This window comes from Centruroides sculpturatus, unplaced genomic scaffold (genome assembly GCF_000671375.1).
Source record: "Centruroides sculpturatus isolate CEXI.00-Female unplaced genomic scaffold, Cexi_2.0 scaffold141, whole genome shotgun sequence".
Classification (NCBI taxonomy): Eukaryota; Metazoa; Arthropoda; class Arachnida; order Scorpiones; family Buthidae; genus Centruroides; species Centruroides sculpturatus.
In genome coordinates, this window is record NW_019384430.1 from 907,848 (window position 1) to 929,786 (window position 21,939).

General features: G+C 32.8%; 1 protein-coding gene across 5 annotated transcripts; it reads left to right on the forward strand.

The window, feature by feature from the left end:
• LOC111619723 (ectonucleoside triphosphate diphosphohydrolase 3-like) lies at nucleotides 1–13,620 on the forward strand. Of its 5 annotated transcripts, none has more exons than XM_023361512.1 (12): nucleotides 12–69; nucleotides 6,665–6,926; nucleotides 7,081–7,211; nucleotides 7,455–7,572; nucleotides 9,691–9,835; nucleotides 9,912–10,077; nucleotides 10,145–10,348; nucleotides 11,549–11,692; nucleotides 11,775–11,918; nucleotides 11,996–12,109; nucleotides 12,193–12,327; nucleotides 13,335–13,620. In XM_023361512.1, exons 2-12 carry the CDS (start codon nucleotides 6,689–6,691, stop codon nucleotides 13,548–13,550), a joined length of 1,755 nt encoding a protein of 584 aa, XP_023217280.1. In that variant the 5' UTR covers nucleotides 12–69; nucleotides 6,665–6,688; the 3' UTR covers nucleotides 13,551–13,620. The 5 variants fall into 5 exon arrangements, with proteins under 5 accessions (XP_023217283.1, XP_023217280.1, XP_023217282.1 ...); XM_023361513.1 differs by lacking the exon at nucleotides 12–69 and adding an exon at nucleotides 849–865; XM_023361511.1 differs by lacking the exon at nucleotides 12–69 and adding an exon at nucleotides 6,398–6,534.
• Nucleotides 13,621–21,939: the final 8,319 nt, after the last annotated feature.

Below are 21,939 nucleotides of genomic sequence, written 5' to 3' on the forward strand. Positions count from 1 at the left end.
TTCTGCCTACAGTATTTGGTTGTGGATGTTTTGTTACTTCGTTGCCATGACAGCTACTACAATGACCAGGTAAAGTTACTTGTTCTAAGTTGTTTCGAATTATAAAATTTACTGAAATTTTCGTACCTCTCGTCATTTTATTCCTAAATAAATTTTAAATAAACATTTACGTGATTTAATTGAAAAAAAAAAAAAAATTAAAAATACGTAAACACGCGAATTTTCGCGTCGCTTGTCGCGCTCCCGAAGCGACGAGAACATCCTGTTGAATTCGCACGTGGATGAAATTATTTAGTAATTTCTCTGCAAAATTTCAAAAGTGTAAAGTTAAATCGCTAATATAATTCTTCTAGTTTTTAGTTTTCATCTATTAAGTGATAAATCGATATAAATACGCAAAATTTAGAAATCGCAGGTAGTCGAGCGCGAATTGCGCGACATGTCGCGACGCTATGCATCTAGTATGACTTGTATTATTATTTAACGTTTTCTACGTTCTTAACGACAGGCAAAATAATTTTTTACTTAATTTTATATAAATAATATAGTCTTAAATTATTTATATATAATATTCTTGCAAAGTATATATAAAATTAAATTGCGATTTTCAAAATCGCCGTTTTATAACAACAGATGGCGCTATGAGTTATAAGCATGCTCTACCGTTTCTACGCCGCGTGTTCGTTTAGAATGTGCAATTGTTTATGACGTAACTACCGAAAATTTTCATGTTGTGACGTAGATCGTTTAACACACCCATGAGAATAATAGTAACAGATAAAAATGAGAATCGGTGGAGTGGCTAGTCGGAGAGAACTTCGTAAACCATCACACGTCTTTTCTCAAACATGGCGTCGAAGTGATGGTGTGTTAAACTTTTATTACTTTAGTTTATAGAAAGTCTGATAAAGTATTCTTAATTACAAAACAAAATAAATATTTACGTTGTCGAACTCTTTCACACAAAAAAAAAAAACAATAACGAAACAAAATACTTGGGAAAGTTTCAGATTTATTGTAGCTGACTGAGACATGTTACATTAATTAGACCTTTGAAGAGTATATCTTAAAAATAAACTTTCAATACATACAACAGGAAGAGGTTAGAACAAAGTTTAAATAGGTACAACAGGAATTGTACAACAAACTTTCAATAAAATGAATGTTTGTTGTACAATAACCTTCCTGTTCCTACTGTTGTACAAATTCCAACCCTTCTGTTTCTTTATGATAACAGTCTTTGATGCATTGAAATTTGATAAAATTGGATTCATTATGCTGTTAAAATAATGTCAGAATGATAGAACATTCTTCAAATACCAAACTTGTCCTTGATATTTCACTTACTAAGCAAAGAGATGAGATATCTTGTCTACAAAATACTTTTGACGTAACAGATCCTGTTATATGAGCCAACAGGATGCTAAACAATGAATTATTTTATAACATTCCACAATAAAATATATTATTATTTAGTACAAACACAAATGGAATTTTCCTTCATTTAATGTAAATAAATATATTAGTAATACAATTAATTCGCATATAGACTACCTTCCTGTATAGTGGTGGACTGATGTAATGGGAAATTGGGAACTTTTTGATGAGCCGTTTACTTTCCGGCTTTTCTTTATTTTAATATAACCTATGTTTCACTTGAGAAAAATAATAGATAGCACTGGTATTTTCTTTATTAATTTATGTTTATGTAGTTGTGTGCTGGGGTATATTGACCTGATGTCCCCCCTTTTTAGTTCGCTTGTTCTGTTTGTAGGTATTGGTAGTATTTGGAATGTTTTGTGGTACATGAATTGTCACTATATAATTATTTTTATTGCTTTGATTCTCTGGATGGTGTGCCGCCTTGCATGCTGATGAATAGAGACTGATTGAATGGCTTTGAGTCAGCATAGGTATTTGAATGTTTTATTTTTGTATTGAATTTCTCTGAAGATGGATCTGTAAGCTTGAGAAAGTTTAGATTTACACTTAGTACCATTGGAGTGAAGAAAATACATAGTCATTGGAGGCACGGATCAAACAAATTCATAAAGATGTAGACGATAATTATTATATACGACTGACTTAGAATATTTGCATAACTAAGTCAGTCTTGAGAATGTTTTATACAAGCTGCAACAAAAAGCTTGAAATTTTTTACAATTTATGATTCAACACTTACAGAACCAGTTTTCAATGTTTAATTTAATATAAAATGTATAAAGTGCTGTTTGTTGAGTCAGTATATATATAATTGTCAAGCAATTATATATATATATATATAATATAATTGCTTGATTACACAGATTGTACAACACCAGAATATTTTGAATTCATTATATTTTATCCGTCTTCTAAATTTTATCAATCTGACTATAATCATAGATAAGTTTTATATAATTTATTGATATCATCAAATTCCATTATTAATTTTCCATATTTAGTTTGTAAATTAATGTAATTTGAGAAATGCTGCATATTATATATTTCATCAAATAATAAACCCTCTTTCTGTTCATGCATCAAGAGACATCTCGGCCTCACCCATTCTTGATTATAAGTCCATATCAATAGTAACATAAACATCTTGAGGATAATGAGGCAATATGGGCTCATTCACTAAGACTATTTTAAGGTACCAGTTTATTTTTGTTACTATGGAAATAATTAGACTAATAATCAAAATATGCTATAGAATTGGAGCTGCTAGGTGAGAATGTGACTTTGTTCCACATACATCAACATTCTATTGTGTGACAAATAAATTATGAAAGATTCTGTAAGATCTGTATGTAATGATAATTATCTTGGTGTTCCAGTCCCATTATAATAATGTAGTTTTATTCTTCTGACCACCATCACCAAATTTGATCCATGGTTGTGTCATCTTGTTGAGTTTCTGCTGCAATATGATACAAAATCAACTGACTGTACATAGCTATATGATGAAACCTTTAATAACTCATCCATATAATGAAATGGCTCTCTTTGAGGCATCTTCCCTCAATTTTTATCTAGACGCAAAAAATGATGACACAAATAACATCAAGACCAGTTTCCCTTTTTATCACACTCCCAGATTACATGATCATCCAAAACTGCATCAATTTGCACAGTCTGTTTGTCTGAACATATTCTAAAATTTGAATAATGCTGCAGTTATACTGCAGCATTATTCAAATTTTAATCTTTATGGTGTAGCAAAATTTTAGAGTGGTTTACATCTTAGAACCCCTCTCTGATGATCTATATCAGTGGTAGTCAGTAGGGGTTTTGTGGTGGTCAGTAGGAGTTTTGTCTGATGCCAAAGCTACTTTCCATTATCACTGTGCATCTATGACTCACTGATGGAGCAGGTTGTACTGTAACAGTGGCCATCTCTCGAGTTGAGCTCGTTTCATGGTGGGGTTGACCTTGCCAGAACTATTTTTTTCAGTTTGACATAAAAAAAAAAAAAAAAAACACTTGTCACACTGGCAAAAAAATTTCTGTGTATTATAAACATATGCAAAATATAAATAAAAAGATAAATTTAATTACATATTTTTACTAAACCAAAAATTACAAGTACTTTGTAGTTGTGCTAAATTAACTTACGTGGAACCAGTGAGTAGTTAGAAAATTTTACTACCAACAAAGATACAAAAGTGAGCAGNGCTCGTTTTGTGGTTGGGTTAGCATTGCCAGATTTAGTTACTTTTTTCAATTTGACGTAAAAAAAACACTTGGCGCACTGGCAAAAAAATTTCTGTGTATTATAAACATATGCAAAATATAAATAAAAAGATAAATTTAACTATATATTTTTACTAAACCGCCACTCAAAAATCACAAGTACTTTGCAGTTGCACTAAATTAACTTACTGCAGAATCGGTGGGTGATTAGAAAATTTTACTACCAACAAAGATACAAAAGTGGGTAGTAGGTATAAAAAGGTTGACTATCCCTGATCTACATTATACTTTATTTAAATGAGAAATGACCGCATTATTGAAATATGTTTCTATTTTAAGCTCCTAAGTTATAAATATTTCTGTTTTATAAAGTTTTGTGATAAAATAATTGTCTATAAAAATATCTACAAGATGGATTTTCTGTGTATCTTGTGTTTAATTCTTATCAAAAACATTTGTTCATACAAAAAAAATACGTACAAATATTTATCAACAGATCTCTTATCTTTTCTTAGATACAATTTCAAGATATGCCAAAACGTGACTGTTACGAAACACAGATAATCCAGTTTTATTTGTCTACATTATTTCTGTTAGTTGAGGAAAAAAATTCAGAAATTATTAATATAGAAAATGGATCTGATTTTTATAAATGCCTGTTGCTCTGAACATATGAATTAATATTTTAAATGCCTTTCTGTTTGGTTTGACTCCCACCTTCCAAAAAATCTCTTCTTGTTTTACGTCTTCAACTTGGATCTTCTTTTCCTCTTATCATCATCTCAGTTTGGATTTGCCTCTTCCAATTTTATCCTCAGTCTCTCACTATCCTTCTTATTTTTAGTATTTTCAGGATTATAAAAATCTCCAAGAGTGTGCAAGACAATTAAAAATTATTAATCATCGTAAGACATTTCCGACAGCATTATAAGTCTTTTGGCTAATTATTGATGTTACGAGTGGTTTACTACGACAAAAATCATGCATGAGATATTAGGCGGTTTCAGAAGAAACTTTATTTGAATTAGGCGGTTTCAGAAGAAACTTTTATTGAATATTTATCATTTTAAATGATGGATCTCTCTGATAACTGGTGAAACTTTGCTCAATTCTGTACAGTTTAGTAAGTTCTGACCTATTTTTTTCAGTTATCATTGTAGTTTATCTCAGTTCTCTTATTAAAAATAGTATCAAAATGATGCAGACTGCAAACTTATATTTTTATTTACAAGATATTGTTAAATGAAATCATACCTTGGGAATCCAGCAAACTATTTATAATAACTTAAAAATAGTTTGCTGGATTCCCAAGGTGTGGTTTCATTTAAAAATTTGGAATCACATCCAGTTATTTTAGATTATGCAATTTTAATTTTAAGACCCATTTTTGCTGACAGTAATGCTGTCCACTATGAAACCAATAGTACCATTTTGTGTTCCTCTTGGGAAATAGCTCAAAAATATGCATCTTACAAAAAATATTTGTCCCAATGTACTACAGAGTATGTATATACATAATCCCCTACATTACTTTAAATATACTTACACACACACACACACACACACACACACTATGGCTGTGTTCCTCATAGCCCACCAGCCATTTTGTGTTCACAATACTGCATTTTTGTACATATAAAAAATATTTCATAAAAATTACAGAACCATCTTTCAATATTATATTGTTTTTTTGCCAATTTTATTGTTTTTAATTAACAAAGACCATAAAAATGGGTTGCAGTCTTTTCTAAATCTTCTGTATAATTTTATTATGTGTCTGTATTGTTTTTAATTATGTACTGTCTGTTCTTTTTAATGAAGATTTTAGTATTTTATCTGTAAGTTGTTGGACTATCCTGAGTTTGTGTGGAACTAGCTTTAATTTGAGTTACGTGTCACTTTAATTTGATTAATAGTAGTGGTAATAATTGATGATAGTATACCAATGAAAAAAGCACTGTGATTTCATTTAATGTGGAAGAAGTAGACAATAACATCTTTGAAACATAAATGATACTAGAATTGACCATTTGTACATTTAAACATCATGTTTATGTATAAAAGTAAACTCAAACTGCTTTTTTAAGGAAGCCAAAAATATTCCTAATAAATTTTCATTTGGCTTCCTTTTTATGTAAATATGGTGCAATGTTTCATTCTGCCTCAATGTTCATGTGCATTTGATATCGAAACAATCAGAACAGTTTTGCATGTTACAACATTAGATTACAGTAGTCACAGGAACCCATTTTTTTCTATAACAACTTACAAGAAGAGAATGGCCGACAGTATTAAACTACACTCATATCTATAAGGCCTACATTTTGGCTTTGACGGAATTTTTATTTATTCCAAATAGAAAAGTGCAGTGAATTTCCTGCCTGTTGCATACTCATACAATACAGTAACAACCAAATTGCAACATTTGTTTTTATTAAATTTAATGATTTTAGAGTATTTGTCCCTAAATGAGTTGGCTTCTTCGTCAGATTGAATAGAACCAAGAAGTTTTTGTTCAATTTGACTTTTTCTATTTGGCCAAAAGTACTATTTTCTATTTGACGTTCAGTGCATATCTTTCCTTACATGAAATCTGTCAATAAAAATTACCCAGCTATGATTGGATAGAAGCATTGGTGTTTGATCTAAGTATAGATGAGCCAATAGTCAATATTCAAGAATGACTATCTTGTAGATAACGCATTGGACTTACGATTATTCACTTATCAGACGAGAGATTTGATAAACTTGTTTTTCAATATATTATCCCGGTTATGTTGAACTTCTATCTTTTTTATTGCGTTTTTATGGATATTCAGAAGCAGGGGAGTGCTCAATTAAGATAAAAACATACGTAAAGTGAGTATTTACTTTAATGCGTTCGCTAAAAAGACAGAAGTTTATATTAAAAATTAAGTCTTACTAAGCTCAAAACATTATCTTCTAGTTGCGACTATCAATATTTGGGATTTAATTCTAAAAATTTCAGGTTAAAAAACACAAGTAGTCTGCGATGAAAGTCAGAATTCAGAGTTCTCTTACGGAACCGGTGAACGGCATTCTGGATATTGAATGCAATCCTTCCTCCACGCCAGGATCAGTGATCCAATCTTTCTTCAAGAAGAAGGGCATGCAGTTACTCCCCCCAAATGTCAGTTTATATAATTTGTATTATCAACCGCTAAAACCTGGTGTCACTCTAGAAAGTTTAGGAATTAAAGACGGATCCACTTTGCTCTTAGGCTGTAGGAGTAAGAAATATTTTTTTAAATTTCAATTCAAATTGTTGTCTATATTTTTAACAGCAGAACACATTTTTAAGTAATGAATTCTGTGTTGAAATAAAGGTGGTAGTGTTTTTTGATTTTGCAGATTTACTTATTTTAATAAGAAATCTTATTTCAGGTGATGCCGACAATGTAAGCAGCATGTTGAAGTGGAGGGTCCTAGCTTTTATCATCTGCATTCTTGCAGTCTGTGGAATAGTTACGGTGTGCCTTCTGCACAGTTTAAGTGGTGGAGAAATACCTTATGATGTGAGTACCCTCCTTTAAAATGTATATATAAAAACAACAAAAGTAAGAAATATGAAATAAAAGTATAGCAGTGTCGAAAATATGAATTTCTAAAATATATTTGTTATGGACAATATATCTTCTATTGAAGGTACTTTCTGTGAATTGTATCAATGCCAACTCCTCTTATCCTTCATCGCTATTGTTTCTAAGAATTTTATGTTAGTCCACAGATTTTGAATGAATATTTTGAAAACATTTCAGTATGGAATTGTTATGGATGCCGGTTCAACCCATACGCAAGTCACCTTGTATCGATGGAAAGGAGACAAAGATGAAGGAACCGGAGAAGTGTTGCAGATCGATACTTGTAAAATAGATGGTAAATGATTGTCTTAAAATGTGTATTGCTTTCTGAATGTGTTTTGTGCAGCTTGTTTCTTTATGGGTGTGTTTACTTCTGAGCTAATTTTACTATCAGCACGCTCAGCCTGTATACTTTCGCCCGAGTGCCACGCTCATTGGCGTTTACTTTAGAGCTATGTGACGTCATGTTTAGCGAAATTGGCAAGCTCGGAGTGCTAGCTAGTTCGTTGTCGAGCTTTGCACTAATTCAATATGGCTGCTCTCATGAAAAAATTACTTTCTGTACAAAGTACTAAAAATGGAATTTGTTTTCGAAAAATAAACGGCAGAAAATATTTGTATTGGTAAATTTCAATTATTTGTTGTGTAAAATGTTTACAATGATATTTTTTCATTGTAAGGTTCAATAACTTCAGATGACTTTTTTCATAAACAGAGTTAATTAATGTGAAAAAAATTAAGTTCGATTCATTGTTTATGATTAAAAGTGAGGTTTACCTAATACGCATTTGGAATCTTCAGAAATGTTATGTTCAGAGCATTAAATAAATCGTAAAGAAATGAACAGCATTAATAATAATCCAAAATTACATAAGTTTGTATACTTGAATGAATTTTCACTTACATATGGGAAATGACTTCTCAAGAAATTGTATCATTTGAATACCATTTTTTCATTACAAACTAAACTTATATGATGACAGAGTAATACTTATTTCTATTGAAATAGGCTACTGCTTCTTCAATTGTCTTAATAGCCACATGCTTTTCATCAATAGTGCCGCTAATTCCAGGAAAACTATATTGGGTATAAAAAAGTCCATTATTCTTACATCATCCTGCTGTGTGCTGGCCAAGAGATCATTTTTCATTTTCATTTAACACTAACTTGTAAGAAAGAATTAACAACTTTATTTAAAATATTCCACGCAGTCCATCTAAACATATTAAAACGATCGCCAATACCCTGCCTTAGAGGAAAGAAAGAAAGAAAAAAAGTGTTTTGTATTTAATATCAATTATTTGTTAATTTTGAACTCACAAGTCAGTTTAGTTACACCACAACAAAACAACGTCACATCCATTCACTTGGTAAAACAATTGTTTTAAATATGTATTATATGTATGTATAATCTAATATTCTCTTAAAAGCTGCTTTTGAAGAACACGGGTCGTCTTCCAGAGGAAGTAATTTTGGTGTCTATAATTGGGCTTATTTTTTAGAGGAGGATTTCAAAACATTCTCTTGTAAGTCTAAGGTTGTTTAAAATCGGTTGGCTTATAAAAAGGTAGAGTCTCTTCAATAAAAATTTCTATCTTTTTTATTTTACCTTACTTTTCTTTTTTCTTTTTTCTACAGTAACATCATTCTGGTCCGATTCGGAATCAAGTAGTTATATCTGTAACGTAACATTTAAAATAGCAGCTTTGGCAATATTATTTGCAGGAAACCGCCATATTTCTTGTTAGCGTTTGCGTTTACTTTCGAACTGGACATGTAAGCACAAATACACATGCAAATGACGTCACTTCCGGTGTTCAGAAGTAGCACTATTAGCTCAGAAGTAAACGCACCCTATAAAAATCAACAACTGAGCCACAGTAAAAGATCCAGTTAAAGTTAAATTTAAAATGCCAATTTGTGTAGAATAGTCTTAATAGTGTAAATTACTAGGTGATCATAATTAAAGTTGTCCTATTCAAAGGACACCATAGCTCCAACCAATAAGCCGATTTATGCCAAAATTTGTTCCACCATTGATTAGGTGTAAAATTTGCAGATGATGCAGTGGTCAATGGCTGACTGCATCTGTTCCCCCATGATGCTTTGTACATGCAATGCAGCACTGTCCTTTAGGTCTGTCAATGTTGCAACATTATCACAATTTCACATTTCTTTGCTTGCAGTGTGGCATTTATCCGCTAGGGGACAATCTCAGAAGTAAAATTTTTCTTTGCAAATTCTTTTTCTGCGTCCTCTTGACACCACAATTTATGTATATGCTATTCAATCATCTTACTGCTTTGAGCTAGAGTCCTTTGAATAGGACTACTTTAATTATAGTTGCCCCACATATTCTCAAAAGAAGACGTGCCTCGGATATAGAATAATTTTAAGTTCTGTTTTTCTCAGGCGGAATTCACACATTTGTAAATTTTACGGAAGCTGGGAAAAGTCTCTTGCCCTGTCTGAAGAATCTGTCTGTCTCAGTACCCGATAACAGAATATCGACGACTCCTGTTTACTTGGGAGCAACGGCAGGGATGAGATTACTAAAGTAAGTTTTTATAAAGTACAAAATTTAATCTTAAAAATATTATCATTGCTGATTACATTAAGTTTTCTTTTCCTAGCTTGACCAATCCACTTCTGACAAAAGCCATACTTGTGTCAATTCACGACACTCTGAAGACTGATGGCTATGATGTGAAAGACGTTGACATCATCAGTGGACAGTCAGAAGGATTGTTTGCCTGGACCACTGCAAATTTCCTGTCTGATAAATTAGAACACAAACAGGTAAACATTAACTAAAACAAATAAAAGTTATAATGAAAATTAATTTTCAATTTTTCTGTTTAAAAAGAAAGAGAATTCAACAGTGGGAACCCTGGATCTCGGAGGAGCGTCCACTCAAATAGCGTACGAAGTCAAAGACCGAAAAGAAATTGAAAATGACACAGTCACGACTCTAACACTGTACGGCAATAAACATGACATATTTTCCGAAAGTTACCTGTGTTTCGGAGTGAACGAAGCTATCAGAAGGTATCATGCAGCTCTTGTTTTGGTAAGTTTCTTCATACTTTGTAATTATGTACTTAATAAAGAACCAAAATGATGAATCTTTGGGTATATGTCATACTTTTCTTGTTGTTAATGTGCATCTGTTTGACATAACTCTTTTCTTATGCACTGTACAAAAATAAAAAAATAGCAGAATTTACAAATATTTTTACTGTACATGGTTCCTTGTAAAACCCATCCCATTCACTGTGTAATAAAACTAAACAGACTAAAAAGTAGATTTCGCATTTAGTAAAGTAGGTCCCTGTTTAACAGCAGTACCTGTAATTGATTTTATATAAATTTCAAGCAGAAGTTCTGAGTGGATTTGCTTAGTGTTGGAAGCCAGGGGATTGAAGAAAGAAAAATTACATAGGAATACGGACTGTAAGGTGGGTTAACTGGGACCTCCCATCAAAGCCTGTCCAATGTTAATCACAGTAAGCGATCTTATGTCATCATGCAATAAGGTGATACCATGTGCCGATTTACTGGATCACTTGGTTTTGATGATCCTGTGCAATTTTTCAGGGGGTTTGGTTGTACTGTTCTGAATTTGTTTTTGTTTCTCAAATGTTACTAACAATAGACTCTTTGTGGTCAAAGAAGAAAGTTGACATCACTTCACCCAAAGAGGCAGTCACCTTGATGTTTTTTCTTTGGAGCTGGTATCAGGTGTTTTAGATGCATAGTGGCCAACTTGCTAGCCGGTTCTAACTGATGGTGCCATGTTTCATTTCTGGCCATAATTCTCATTAAAAATGAATCATATTCTCATTTATGCTGCATCAGATATTTCAGTGACACTACTATGCAGTTAGCCTTCTCTCTGGCAATAGGGTGCTAAGAACTTGCTAGCTGCACACCTAGTAACCTAGGTCACGCACAATCAAGCGAGCAGTTCCAACATCAGCATCTACTATAACAGTCATTGTTCATGTGGTTGTGTCTTAGTTTCCTCCAAATCGGTGTGTCCAATTGTTAAATATTCTCTCAATTGATGAGTTTAGAATCTCGGTCAATCTGCATCCAAAGTGTTTTCAGATTTGCCAAGAAATTCCCGACACTAGTCCTTTGCTGTCATATGTAATACACAAGTGGTGCTATGCATGAATTTTCACCAAAATCCTTTCTCTATGCAGAAAGTGATCACATTTATGCTATTTGCAACGGTCCATAATTAATTAAATAAATTTTTTTATAGGAGGATGTCAACAAAACCATCATAGATGATCCGTGTGGACTTACAGGAGACACTGTAAATTACACTGCAGATTTTCTCTTCAATCATCCATGCTCAGTACACGAGAATGGCAAAAACTGGTTTGATTCGGATTTAAACTTTATGGTAAGTGCTTTAGCATGACACTTATTAACAAATTGATAAGATACCAGTTCTTTTAAACAAAGTACATTATTACATACTTTAGAATACATATATTTTCAATGGACTCGGAGACACCGCACAATGTGCAAATGCAGTTGCAAAAGTGATGAATTTCTCGGTTTGTCAAGAATCTTATAGATACTGCTTCAGACCTTTACACCAGTCGCTCACGGATGCAAAATACATGGTAAGATGTACGACTACAATAGAATGCATTCAAATGTTACTTTCCCGAGCAAGTTTTCACTCTAATATTAATTTTAGGCAATATCGACATACTATTATCTAGCAAAATTTCTGAAGATAAATATGTCGGACTCCAACATGGAACAGTATGAAACTGCAATGAATACTTTCTGCAATACTTCGTATGAGGATGTAAGGAAAAAAATGCATTATTGGTTACGATTTATCCAAGACTTTAAGCTATAAAACTTTATTTTGTGTATTTTTAATTTCAGGCACTGAAGATAGATCCCGAAGAAGACGAATATGTAAGCAATTTCTGTTTCGAAGCTCATTACATTTTTTACGTTCTGACGGAAGAGTACGGGTTCAATGCCACGTCGTGGAGAAATATAGCATTTATAAATAAGGTAAATCTTTAACAACTCTCTTGATCAGACATTAATTACAAAAAATAGTTTGTATTTATATAATAACAGTCATTTTAAGTAATTTTCTACAGCAACTGAAATTGTTGCCATCATATGATCATGTATAGAAACAAGTTTAAAATTTTGGAAAATAGACAAAAAAAATTAACAGATAAAAAGAAATAATTGATTTGTGGTATGTAACTTTGACTTACAACATACTTAAAGTACATAATTGGAGGGCTGAGGCAGTCGGGCGTTGGTCTGCCACTTCGACTGACATGGATGAAATCCATGCAAACAACTCAGGAAAGCTTTTGCAGGTGGTAAGTCCCAGATATGTCTGGCCACTCCGGTCATGGACCTGGCCAACCAAACTTACAATGGGTACAAATTGAAATACCCATTACTGCTCATGAATTGATAAGAGACTTATGTACTTTTTCACTTTTTGATACCTTTATGATGTTTGACAAAACAAAACATGTAATTTCATAATCATGATAAAAAATTTACACCAGTCATAAGTGTGTGGGTTCTTGAAGTAAGAATTTGACAGCCAGATATCCAATAGTAGGCCCTCCTCTCCAGGGACTCCAGATGAAATCTGGTATGAGAAACTTTTGGCATAAAAATTTGTACTGTATATCATGTATCCCGGATGCATCAGGCCTGGCAAACTTGCGACAGGTATAGAAAAAGATCCTCTTAGAGCCACAGGGTGAATGCAGGTTAAGCCAGATTTATCCGTCCCAGAAAATAAAACAAACAAAAATGCTGTTGGATGAAATTGAATAAAACAAAGTACAAATACGCAAATCTTCAACTTTAATCAACTTTGCCAGATTACGTGCAAATTTTGACATGTTGCAGGATAATGTAAAAGAAAGTTTCAATCTTGTCCAAAGCCAAAGTGCACTTTATGAGCCTGTGTTGGTTCCTAAAAATGTTTTGATCATTTGGCAGCAACATTAATTAATAAAAAAACATTAAATTTTTCTTTGCAGATACACAAATTCAACGTAGGTTGGTCTCTGGGTTACATGATCAACGCCACCACGCTGATACCCTCTGAGAAACCACAACCGCCACTGATTTCCACTGGTGCGTTCGTCGCTGCCAGCATAGTCTGTCTGACCTTATTGGTGCTGTCTGTTATTTTCATAGGAAAACTCTGTTTTCGCAGATCCCAGACGGGCTACACGCGCATCTCAGAGGCATGACTATTTCCTATTATATAATTTATTCTTAATTGTTACCGTCAATAATAAGTTTATTAAAAAAATAATAATTGTTTATATTGGTATAGTAGAATTGTTTTAATAGCATATATGACTTTGATACACTCAAACAATTTGTGGCAAAGTATCTATTTTTAAAACCCAAGAGAGGTGGAAATTTGTTGAAAGCCTGCAAAATTAGTTATTTTGGCATTGTCGTTCCATCTACATGGGGTATTGTAGAAAACATAGAACCCAGAGTCACGAAAAAAAAGAAAGAAAGCACTACATTGTATACTTTCTCATCTAAGAACACAGGCTTGCTTGTCTTGGGTCGAGAATGTATATTTTCTGATCACTTTTCTTGTTCTGGTCAGTCCAACACAAAACCTACTTTGGTCGTAAACCCACTCACAATTCCGACTTTCGTGGCGGTTCCGCAAATGTGTTTTACGTAAATATACATAACCAAGTAACAAGGAAATGTTATAAATACTAGTGTTAAACTTGTCCAGCATGAAATTACAAAATCTAATTTTCTTTTATTGTTATCTAAACAAATCTTCACATCTAGTTCTACTAAATTCATTTTATTTAAATTCTAAAACGGGTGGGCCTCATTTAAACCTTTTGAAATGGCGTGGGCTGTACACAAGAGAAAAAGCATACAGGTAAATTACAGTTATTTAGTCATATATAATTATAAATGACAGAAGTCAAATTAGATAAACTGACATGAATGTAATATATCCAAAATATTTGGTTGAATATTGGTCTTGCTAGTTTTAAATTAGTTTTGATGTGAGTGTTACCTGATTTCCTGTTTTACTGAGTTCTAGAAAATGACGATAAGGTAGTAGTATGCAGCAAGATTTCTGTTGGAAATGTAGAAGACAAATGCTCTGAGGACTAAGGAAAAATCCTTTTTGAACACAATGAAAATGTTAATAAAAACAAACACTCATAGAAAAATATGAAAGCAAGAGCAGTGTTGTTCCAGCTAGTACTTTTATACTAATCTAGTATCTTTTTACTTGTCCCAGTACCAAGATACCAACACCATTTTCCTAATACATTCATGAAATCCTAATACCTTTCTTTTCAAAACATTCATTTCTATTGTATGTTTTTTTACTTTGGCATTAAATAATTTTTTAGGCTCTAACCTCCAACAGTTCCAATGCTAAACAATTGGTAATGCTCACTAGTGACACATGAACATGGATGTGATCAGTGAACATCAATAGTAGTGATGTAACGAATATTCGGTTACTATTCGGTATTTGGCCTATTCTTTGCTATTCGGCCGAATACCGAATAATTTAATCACTATTCAGCCGAATACCTAAAAACAGAAGTAAGAAATAACAAAAACACAGTAAATTAATCATTTTGGTATTTAGATTTAATGTTATCGGGTTAGTGTTGTTTGTTTATATTTATAACTTATAACATGCACAAAATAAAAAGTAATATTAGTCACATGTATTCACAATTTATAATTACAAAGATCAGCACACGTACACACCTATTCGTTTGTGAATTGTTGAACATCTGAGGGTCTGACCCTGCCTATCCTTCTTTTTAAGCACTCATCTTTGCTCTTCCGTTTCTCTTTCCTCTATTGCTCTAGTTTGCATATGCCTATGCATACATCATAATATACGCACTCACGATACTTTCGATTTGTCACTTTTCCGTCGTAGATTTTGCATTTTACAATTATGTGACTCTTCACCTGGTGATAACGGAGAAAAGAGACACCTACGACATCGGAATAAGTCACAGTTATGATTTCACAAATTCGAGACAGCTTGGTAGCCCGAACAGCCCCTGGCTTTCGCCCATGCACGCTAAGTGACTTTCATTACAAGCATTTAGCTTTCCAAAGTCTATGACAACAATTGTTTGGCATTGACGACCGCGAATTTCGCGCCAATAAGCTACCTCCACTTGTTTGATTATGTTATCAACTCAATTTCGTATTTATTTTCACTTTGCGGTCCTTTTCTGTTCTTTTTCCGTTATTTACATGTGTAGATCATTTCATTGTTATCCACATTTGATATCATTTATCACATACTGCCGTGATGCTCGTCTGTCTGCTACAACTGTCAAGAATTAACGCAATTGGCAAAGTGTAGTGACAGTGGGCCAATAGAGAGCAGGGTTCTCGCCATAGTGCGGTTTGTGTGCCAATTTTAGTATGTGCGTTCATCAAGCCGAATAGTTTGGCCGAATATTCAGCTATTCGGCCACACTCCTGGCTGGATATTCGGCCTCATGCCGAATATACTATTTGTTCCAACACTAATCAATAGTGCACATCACAGTGGAGTCTCCACCACCAGCCTCCACATGGTAATATATGAATTTTGTATGTTACATGTAACACACTATAATTTTTGAAATTTCTATTTATTAAAATATATATTTTAATAATATATAATATATACGTACATTCAGCAGTTTACAGTCAAAATAATGCCTGCATGAGTCAATAGATCATTTTGACTTATTATCGATAAGTATGTGCAGAATCAATACTATGACAATGTAATCGATTTTTTTTTAAATACTATCACACATTCTGATAAATTTTCTTAGAGAAAACTTAGTCCTTTTTTTGTTATCTAGTACTCTTTTTAGTACCTTTTATAGAAAGGCTTGGAACAACCCTGGGTGTGAGCGTCCAGAGACAATCAAAACCGAATCCTCACATCAGAACAATGGCTTTTGTTTTGCCCAGCATTCTGAAACAAAGGAAACTATCCACTATTGGCAAGCGCCAAATCCGACAGAGGGCGCTGTTTTGAGCCAAGATGGCTGCTGAAACAGGTAAGGAGCCGACCACGTGTTTGTTCAGTGCCTGAGCCGATTCAGTTTCTATCGGTGACGACTACTGCGAGGACCAAATGAAGAACAAATCATTGAATTTATGTCAAATTCTAGACTATATCGCCGAAAGGAAACGTTGTCTTGTAGAACGTGAAGCCGTTTTGGATATATGTGACACACACACACACACACACAAACACAAACAATAATGTGTGCTACAAACTTTTCACTGGCCTATGTTGTATAAGTGCTGAAAGACTCAGCAGGGTAGCCTTCAGATTGGCACTAATTTTAAATATTATGATAAATAAAACTGTTTTTATATTGGAACATGGTGTATACTGCTTAAAATATTTAAATACTTCTCACCTGTTAACGTGTAATAAACACGTTATCACATGTTTACAAAAACCAGACAGTTCCGCTTTGTACGTGCATTCTCCCTGTAATTGAGATGTATTAAAATGCCAATATCTGAGATTGCAACACTAAAGCAAGAATGCGAACTTCGGTGTTGTTGTTAGAGTTTAATCCACAAAATACGATGGGTCCAGCATCCAAAAAGGCTTCACCTTCTACGAAACAACGTTTCCTGTCGCCGATATAGTCTAGAATTTGATATAAATTCAATGATTTGTTCTCCATTTAGTCTTCGCAGCAGTCGTCACCGATAGAAACTGAACCGGCTCAGGCACTAAACAAACACATGGTCGGTTCCTTACCTGTTTCGGCAGCCATCTTGGCTCAAAAACAGCGCCCTCTGTCGGATTTGGCTCTTGCCAATAGCTGCCCATAGGGAGTCTGCAATTTTCCAAACAGCAGTCAAGTATTTGCCAAACATTTTGAAAAATGCCAACGTAAATCCCATCCTAGAATAGGTAATATTTCCAAATATGGCTCCCCTTACATAGTTATTGAATTTACTGATAATCGAGATATTTACCAAAATCATTTCAATAACACAGTTTTTAGTGAATAAAATCTTAACAACAGAATACAACTGACTAACATATTTCAATTCTGTTTGCTTTTCTCAGGATATCTTTGAACAGAAGGAAAGAATATTCACTCTTCAACCAGATTGGGTTCTTAATCCACATGCAAGCACCTAGTGCTGACTACTAATATGACCATGTATTGTAGAGTGACTTTTTGCTTGTATTTAGCCATATTCTCTCAAAATTGGTATAAATTAAAATATCAGATGTTCCTTAAACAGAATTAAGAGTAATGGCAGGCACAAGCAGTAAAATGTTAACATGAATCGATGTTACCGAAAATTAAAGCTTTAAATTTGTGTTCGTTGTCTCATTAAATGTTTTAACAAGTATTTTACTTTTCTCTGGCAGCCATTTAACTGCCAAAGAAAGGCAAGATGGCAAAAAATTTGGCTATGTCACGACAAAATATTGCCATAATTTCTCTACTGACATTAACAAAACAGTGTGCATAATGAATCTTTACTGTTAAAAAACATTCTACGTGGTGTATAACCGTTTTGTATAAGTAAGTTCTGGTACCAGAGCACATGTTACAGGAATTAGCAAATTTAGTAGTAATGAAAGACTTCTCTCGCCAACTTATCACTTGTCATTACAAATAACTATTGAGTTTTAGAGAATCCCTGCAAATTCTTATACAAAAACCTTGCATCAACATTGGGGAAAATGCTTTCACATTTCTTCTCTCTCTCCAACCTTCTATACTTGTAAAATATGTTTTAAAAACCAGAACAAACAATATTTGAACTTCTTCGATTCATCGAGCAAAAATGTTTAAATATTTTCATTAATAAAATAACACAAAATGAAGATTGCTTTTTACAATTTATTTTAATGAATGTTACCTAATTGATATAAAATAACAATTTCTAGTTCTTTGAGGTTATTTTCGTGTTTTATCAAAAAGTAACCAGAGTTTTGTTACAGAATTCAAAATAATCTAATTGTATCAAAATGCTTCAATTGGTATTAACCAAATTGTCAGGATAAAATTGTCCGACATACGGTTTCCCATGCTTTTCCGTATTTTCAAACAAACGACGGTTGTCACCATGGGAACACCGATCAGACAACTTTGGAAACTCGACCGCGGATTGGCTGGAAGACGTTGTACCACCAGCGGACGTCTTATAGCACTACTAAGCGCTGATTGGTGGAATTCCATTTGCCTCAATCTGTATAAAAGGATTGAGTTTAGGCGGGAATTTTAGTTCGCCTAGGACACATCAAGGGCATTCACGTTTGTCTAGCTTCGCCTAAGCCGGCCTAGAAGATTGTTTCGTCTCACTGTGCGGTAACTAACCTTTTGAAGGGGTTCTTTTTGACGGACCTGTTGTCGTGGATAAAAGTATTTGAACTTTGTTACACTTGACGTATTGCAATTGTTGTTTGTGAACTTTTGTAACTGTACATATGTTTTACTTGTAATAGAAACGTTTTGTGGAAATTCAGTAATGTCTCGGATTTGTTGTGAATTTGACTCAAATAAAAATTCATCAATTTAAGCAAATTTGCATACTTGTTAACTACCATTCAATTTACACTTACGAGATCAATTATTTGATGCATTTTTCCTTTGATCTCAAATGTATCAAGACAAATTTTACTTTTCTTTTGTTTGGATACACAAGAATACAAAGCAATAACTATCCATAAACAGTCGAGAGTGACGGACAAATGCAACGATGAGATTTCTGTTAGAGAGGCATGAAATGCAGGAGGAGGAGGGACAGACAGAAAAACTGACCCCTCAAATTTCTGGAGACATGTCATTGTTAAATTTTAGTATAGACTTTTGTCAAATGATGTTTTGAATTAAAAAAAAAATGCACTTTTGTTTTTATCTGCAGTAATTTGAGGATCACTGCACCTTCAATACTGAATTATTATTAACTGTGTAAAAAAAAATACTAAATATTAATTACAACCCAAAAAATAAATTCTACAATAGTAAAAAAAGCAATTATTCAAAACCAAATATTCTTCATAATTTCATAAATGTAACGCTAAAATGCACACAGATCAATTGTGTTCTGGTAGTCTTTCAATCTTTAAATATTTAAAGTTATTTAATTTTTCTATAGCTTTGATGATTAAAAAAAGATCATAAAATATAACCTTACATTTGAGTGTATTTTTTTGTTTTAATTACATAACATTTAGTACACTACATAAACTATGTAAAAGTTGCGTGATTTTTTTTTGTTAAAGGATATGTTGTATGATCTTGTGTAATTTTTGTTTTCTCTCCCAGCATCATGGTTATACCAGTTTGCTTAAATAAACAAATGTGTATGTATGTATATATATATATATATATATGTATGTATATATATATATATACATATANAACTTATATATAAAACAGTATTTCTTTAAAATGACAAAAATTGTTTAAACACTGATATTTTATAAAATTTTCATTAAATTAGTATAGGTTTACCTACACTAGACAAATTTCTAGTGAAATTTGATAGCACAGGTAACCCCCGTATAACACGGTAGTTACATTCCAAAAAATTGCCGTTATGCGAATCCGTGTTATACGAAACAAAGAACTAATATGAAAAGGAGGGTTAGGTTCCAAAAATTAAAAAAACATGCTAGTATATTTTCATAATTAAGATAAATATCTTCATTAAAATTTTTTTAAGTGGTACATATTAATATAAATTAAACAATGTTTTCTTCGTCATCACTAAAAACACTATTAATTAACCACGCGTGTTCTTTTTGGCAAGTTATCCTTATCCTCTGAGCATTTTTCTGCATTATCTTCAGATCCATGCTTTACCTTTTGCAAAATGTATGTAATTTTAGATTGCTCGCTTCTAGTTAAAACATCTTTATAAATTTCCTTATATGGTGCTAAGCACTTATGAAGAATAAAGGAAGTATGGAATAAGGGAAAAACATTCGGCAACATCAGAAGCAGAAGCGTCACGATCTGGCAACATTGAAACAAGTTTCGAGAAGGACCACGTGTATCGACAGAAGGCGATAAGAGAAAATTTACATACTTAAGTACTAATAGTTCATGAAAATTATTATTTTCGTGAACTATTATAACTTAAGTATGTAAAAATTTATTACATTTCCTGTTGTACGAGGGTTTTACTCAATTCTCGAACCGTGTCAGAGTGAATCCGTGCTATAAAAGTACCGTGTTATACGGGGGATGGTACCAATTCTCGAACCGTGTTAGAGTGAATCCGTGCTATAGAAGTGCCGTGTTATACGGGGGATGGTACCAATTCTTGAACCGTGTTAGAGCGAATCCGTGCTATAGAAGTGCCGTGTTATACGGGGGTTACCTATAATTATAAAACTCTGTGAAGTCAGTAATCCATTACTACTTCAGCACTCATGTATATTAAAAAGAACATATTCAATATGTGTGTCAACAAAATCAAAACATGCACAAGTGAAACTTCAAACCAAAACAGAAATAGATCAAATTTATCATACCTTTAAATTAAATAACTACCCAAACAGAATTATCAACAAATGGCTACACAACCACTCATCAGGTCAACCCAAATCAAAGATTCAAATAATTTAGAAAAAATTAGATAATACCTATACTATTTTTGAAAACATCCAAAGAATACTAACACCATATAATATCATTTTAGCACCCACACTAAACAATAACATCAAAAATTTCTAAAAAAATCAAAGAACAAATTATAGTAATACTGATGTTTTATTAATTACATAATAATCTTGTTTACAGCTTTCACTTGTACATGTTATCCAAAGTACTATTACATAGGTGAAACTAGCAGAGCATATAAGAGCTTTGACACCAACTCAGCAGTCGCCACTCATTGTAAACAAGATGGCTGCAAGATCCCACTCAACAGTATCAAAATTCTTAAAAAGGAAAAATTATTAAAAAAAGAATTTTTTGAACACAGAAATGATCAAAACAAATGAAATTCACAGCAACAGTATTTAGATTCATTCTGTCATCAATGACATCTGTCAGCTATTCCTAAGTAGCAAAGTCCATTAAAATGTACTACCTCCCTCCATTGTATCCCACTGTGTAGTTCAATATACCAAATGTTCAGAGAACGATACAGGAATACAGTACATCTTTTTAACCTCTCCTATTTGGTCCTATATGTTTTTTGTACATTTTATTGGATTTATTTTGCACCCTATAAGCATTCCCTTATTAATTTTATAAAATTTTCTCTCTTAAATATAAAATTAAGCAACCAATTAAGTTAACCTTTTTTTTATTCTAGCACATATTATACTGTTCAAAAGTGTATAAAAGTGGAGCTAAAAGAATTTTAGCTCTACTTTTCCCTCTTTTTTCATGTCTTCTCACGAGTTGTGTTATCCTAATTGTCACTATAATCTCGGTAATTGTGTTTTATTGTGTAAATCTTTGTACATGTATCCTAAATATTTCAATATAATCAGTAAATCTAACTCTGTAATAAGTTTTGCTGATAAATTTGCTATAATAGGACTGAAGAGGGGCATTAAGCCTGAAATGCATATCCTTTCCTATCAATAAACAGACCTCTTTCCACTAA

Excerpts from the sequence above, each read along its gene's own strand:
- LOC111619723 (XM_023361512.1), top strand. The coding sequence starts at position 6,689 with ATGAAAGTCAGAATTCAGAGTTCTCTTACGGAACCGGTGAACGGCATT. Across the intron at positions 10,078-10,144 it reads ATAAATTAGAACACAAACAG|AAAGAGAATTCAACAGTGGG; the intron begins GTAAACATTAAC and ends CTGTTTAAAAAG. Across the intron at positions 11,693-11,774 it reads ATTCGGATTTAAACTTTATG|AATACATATATTTTCAATGG; the intron begins GTAAGTGCTTTA and ends TACATACTTTAG.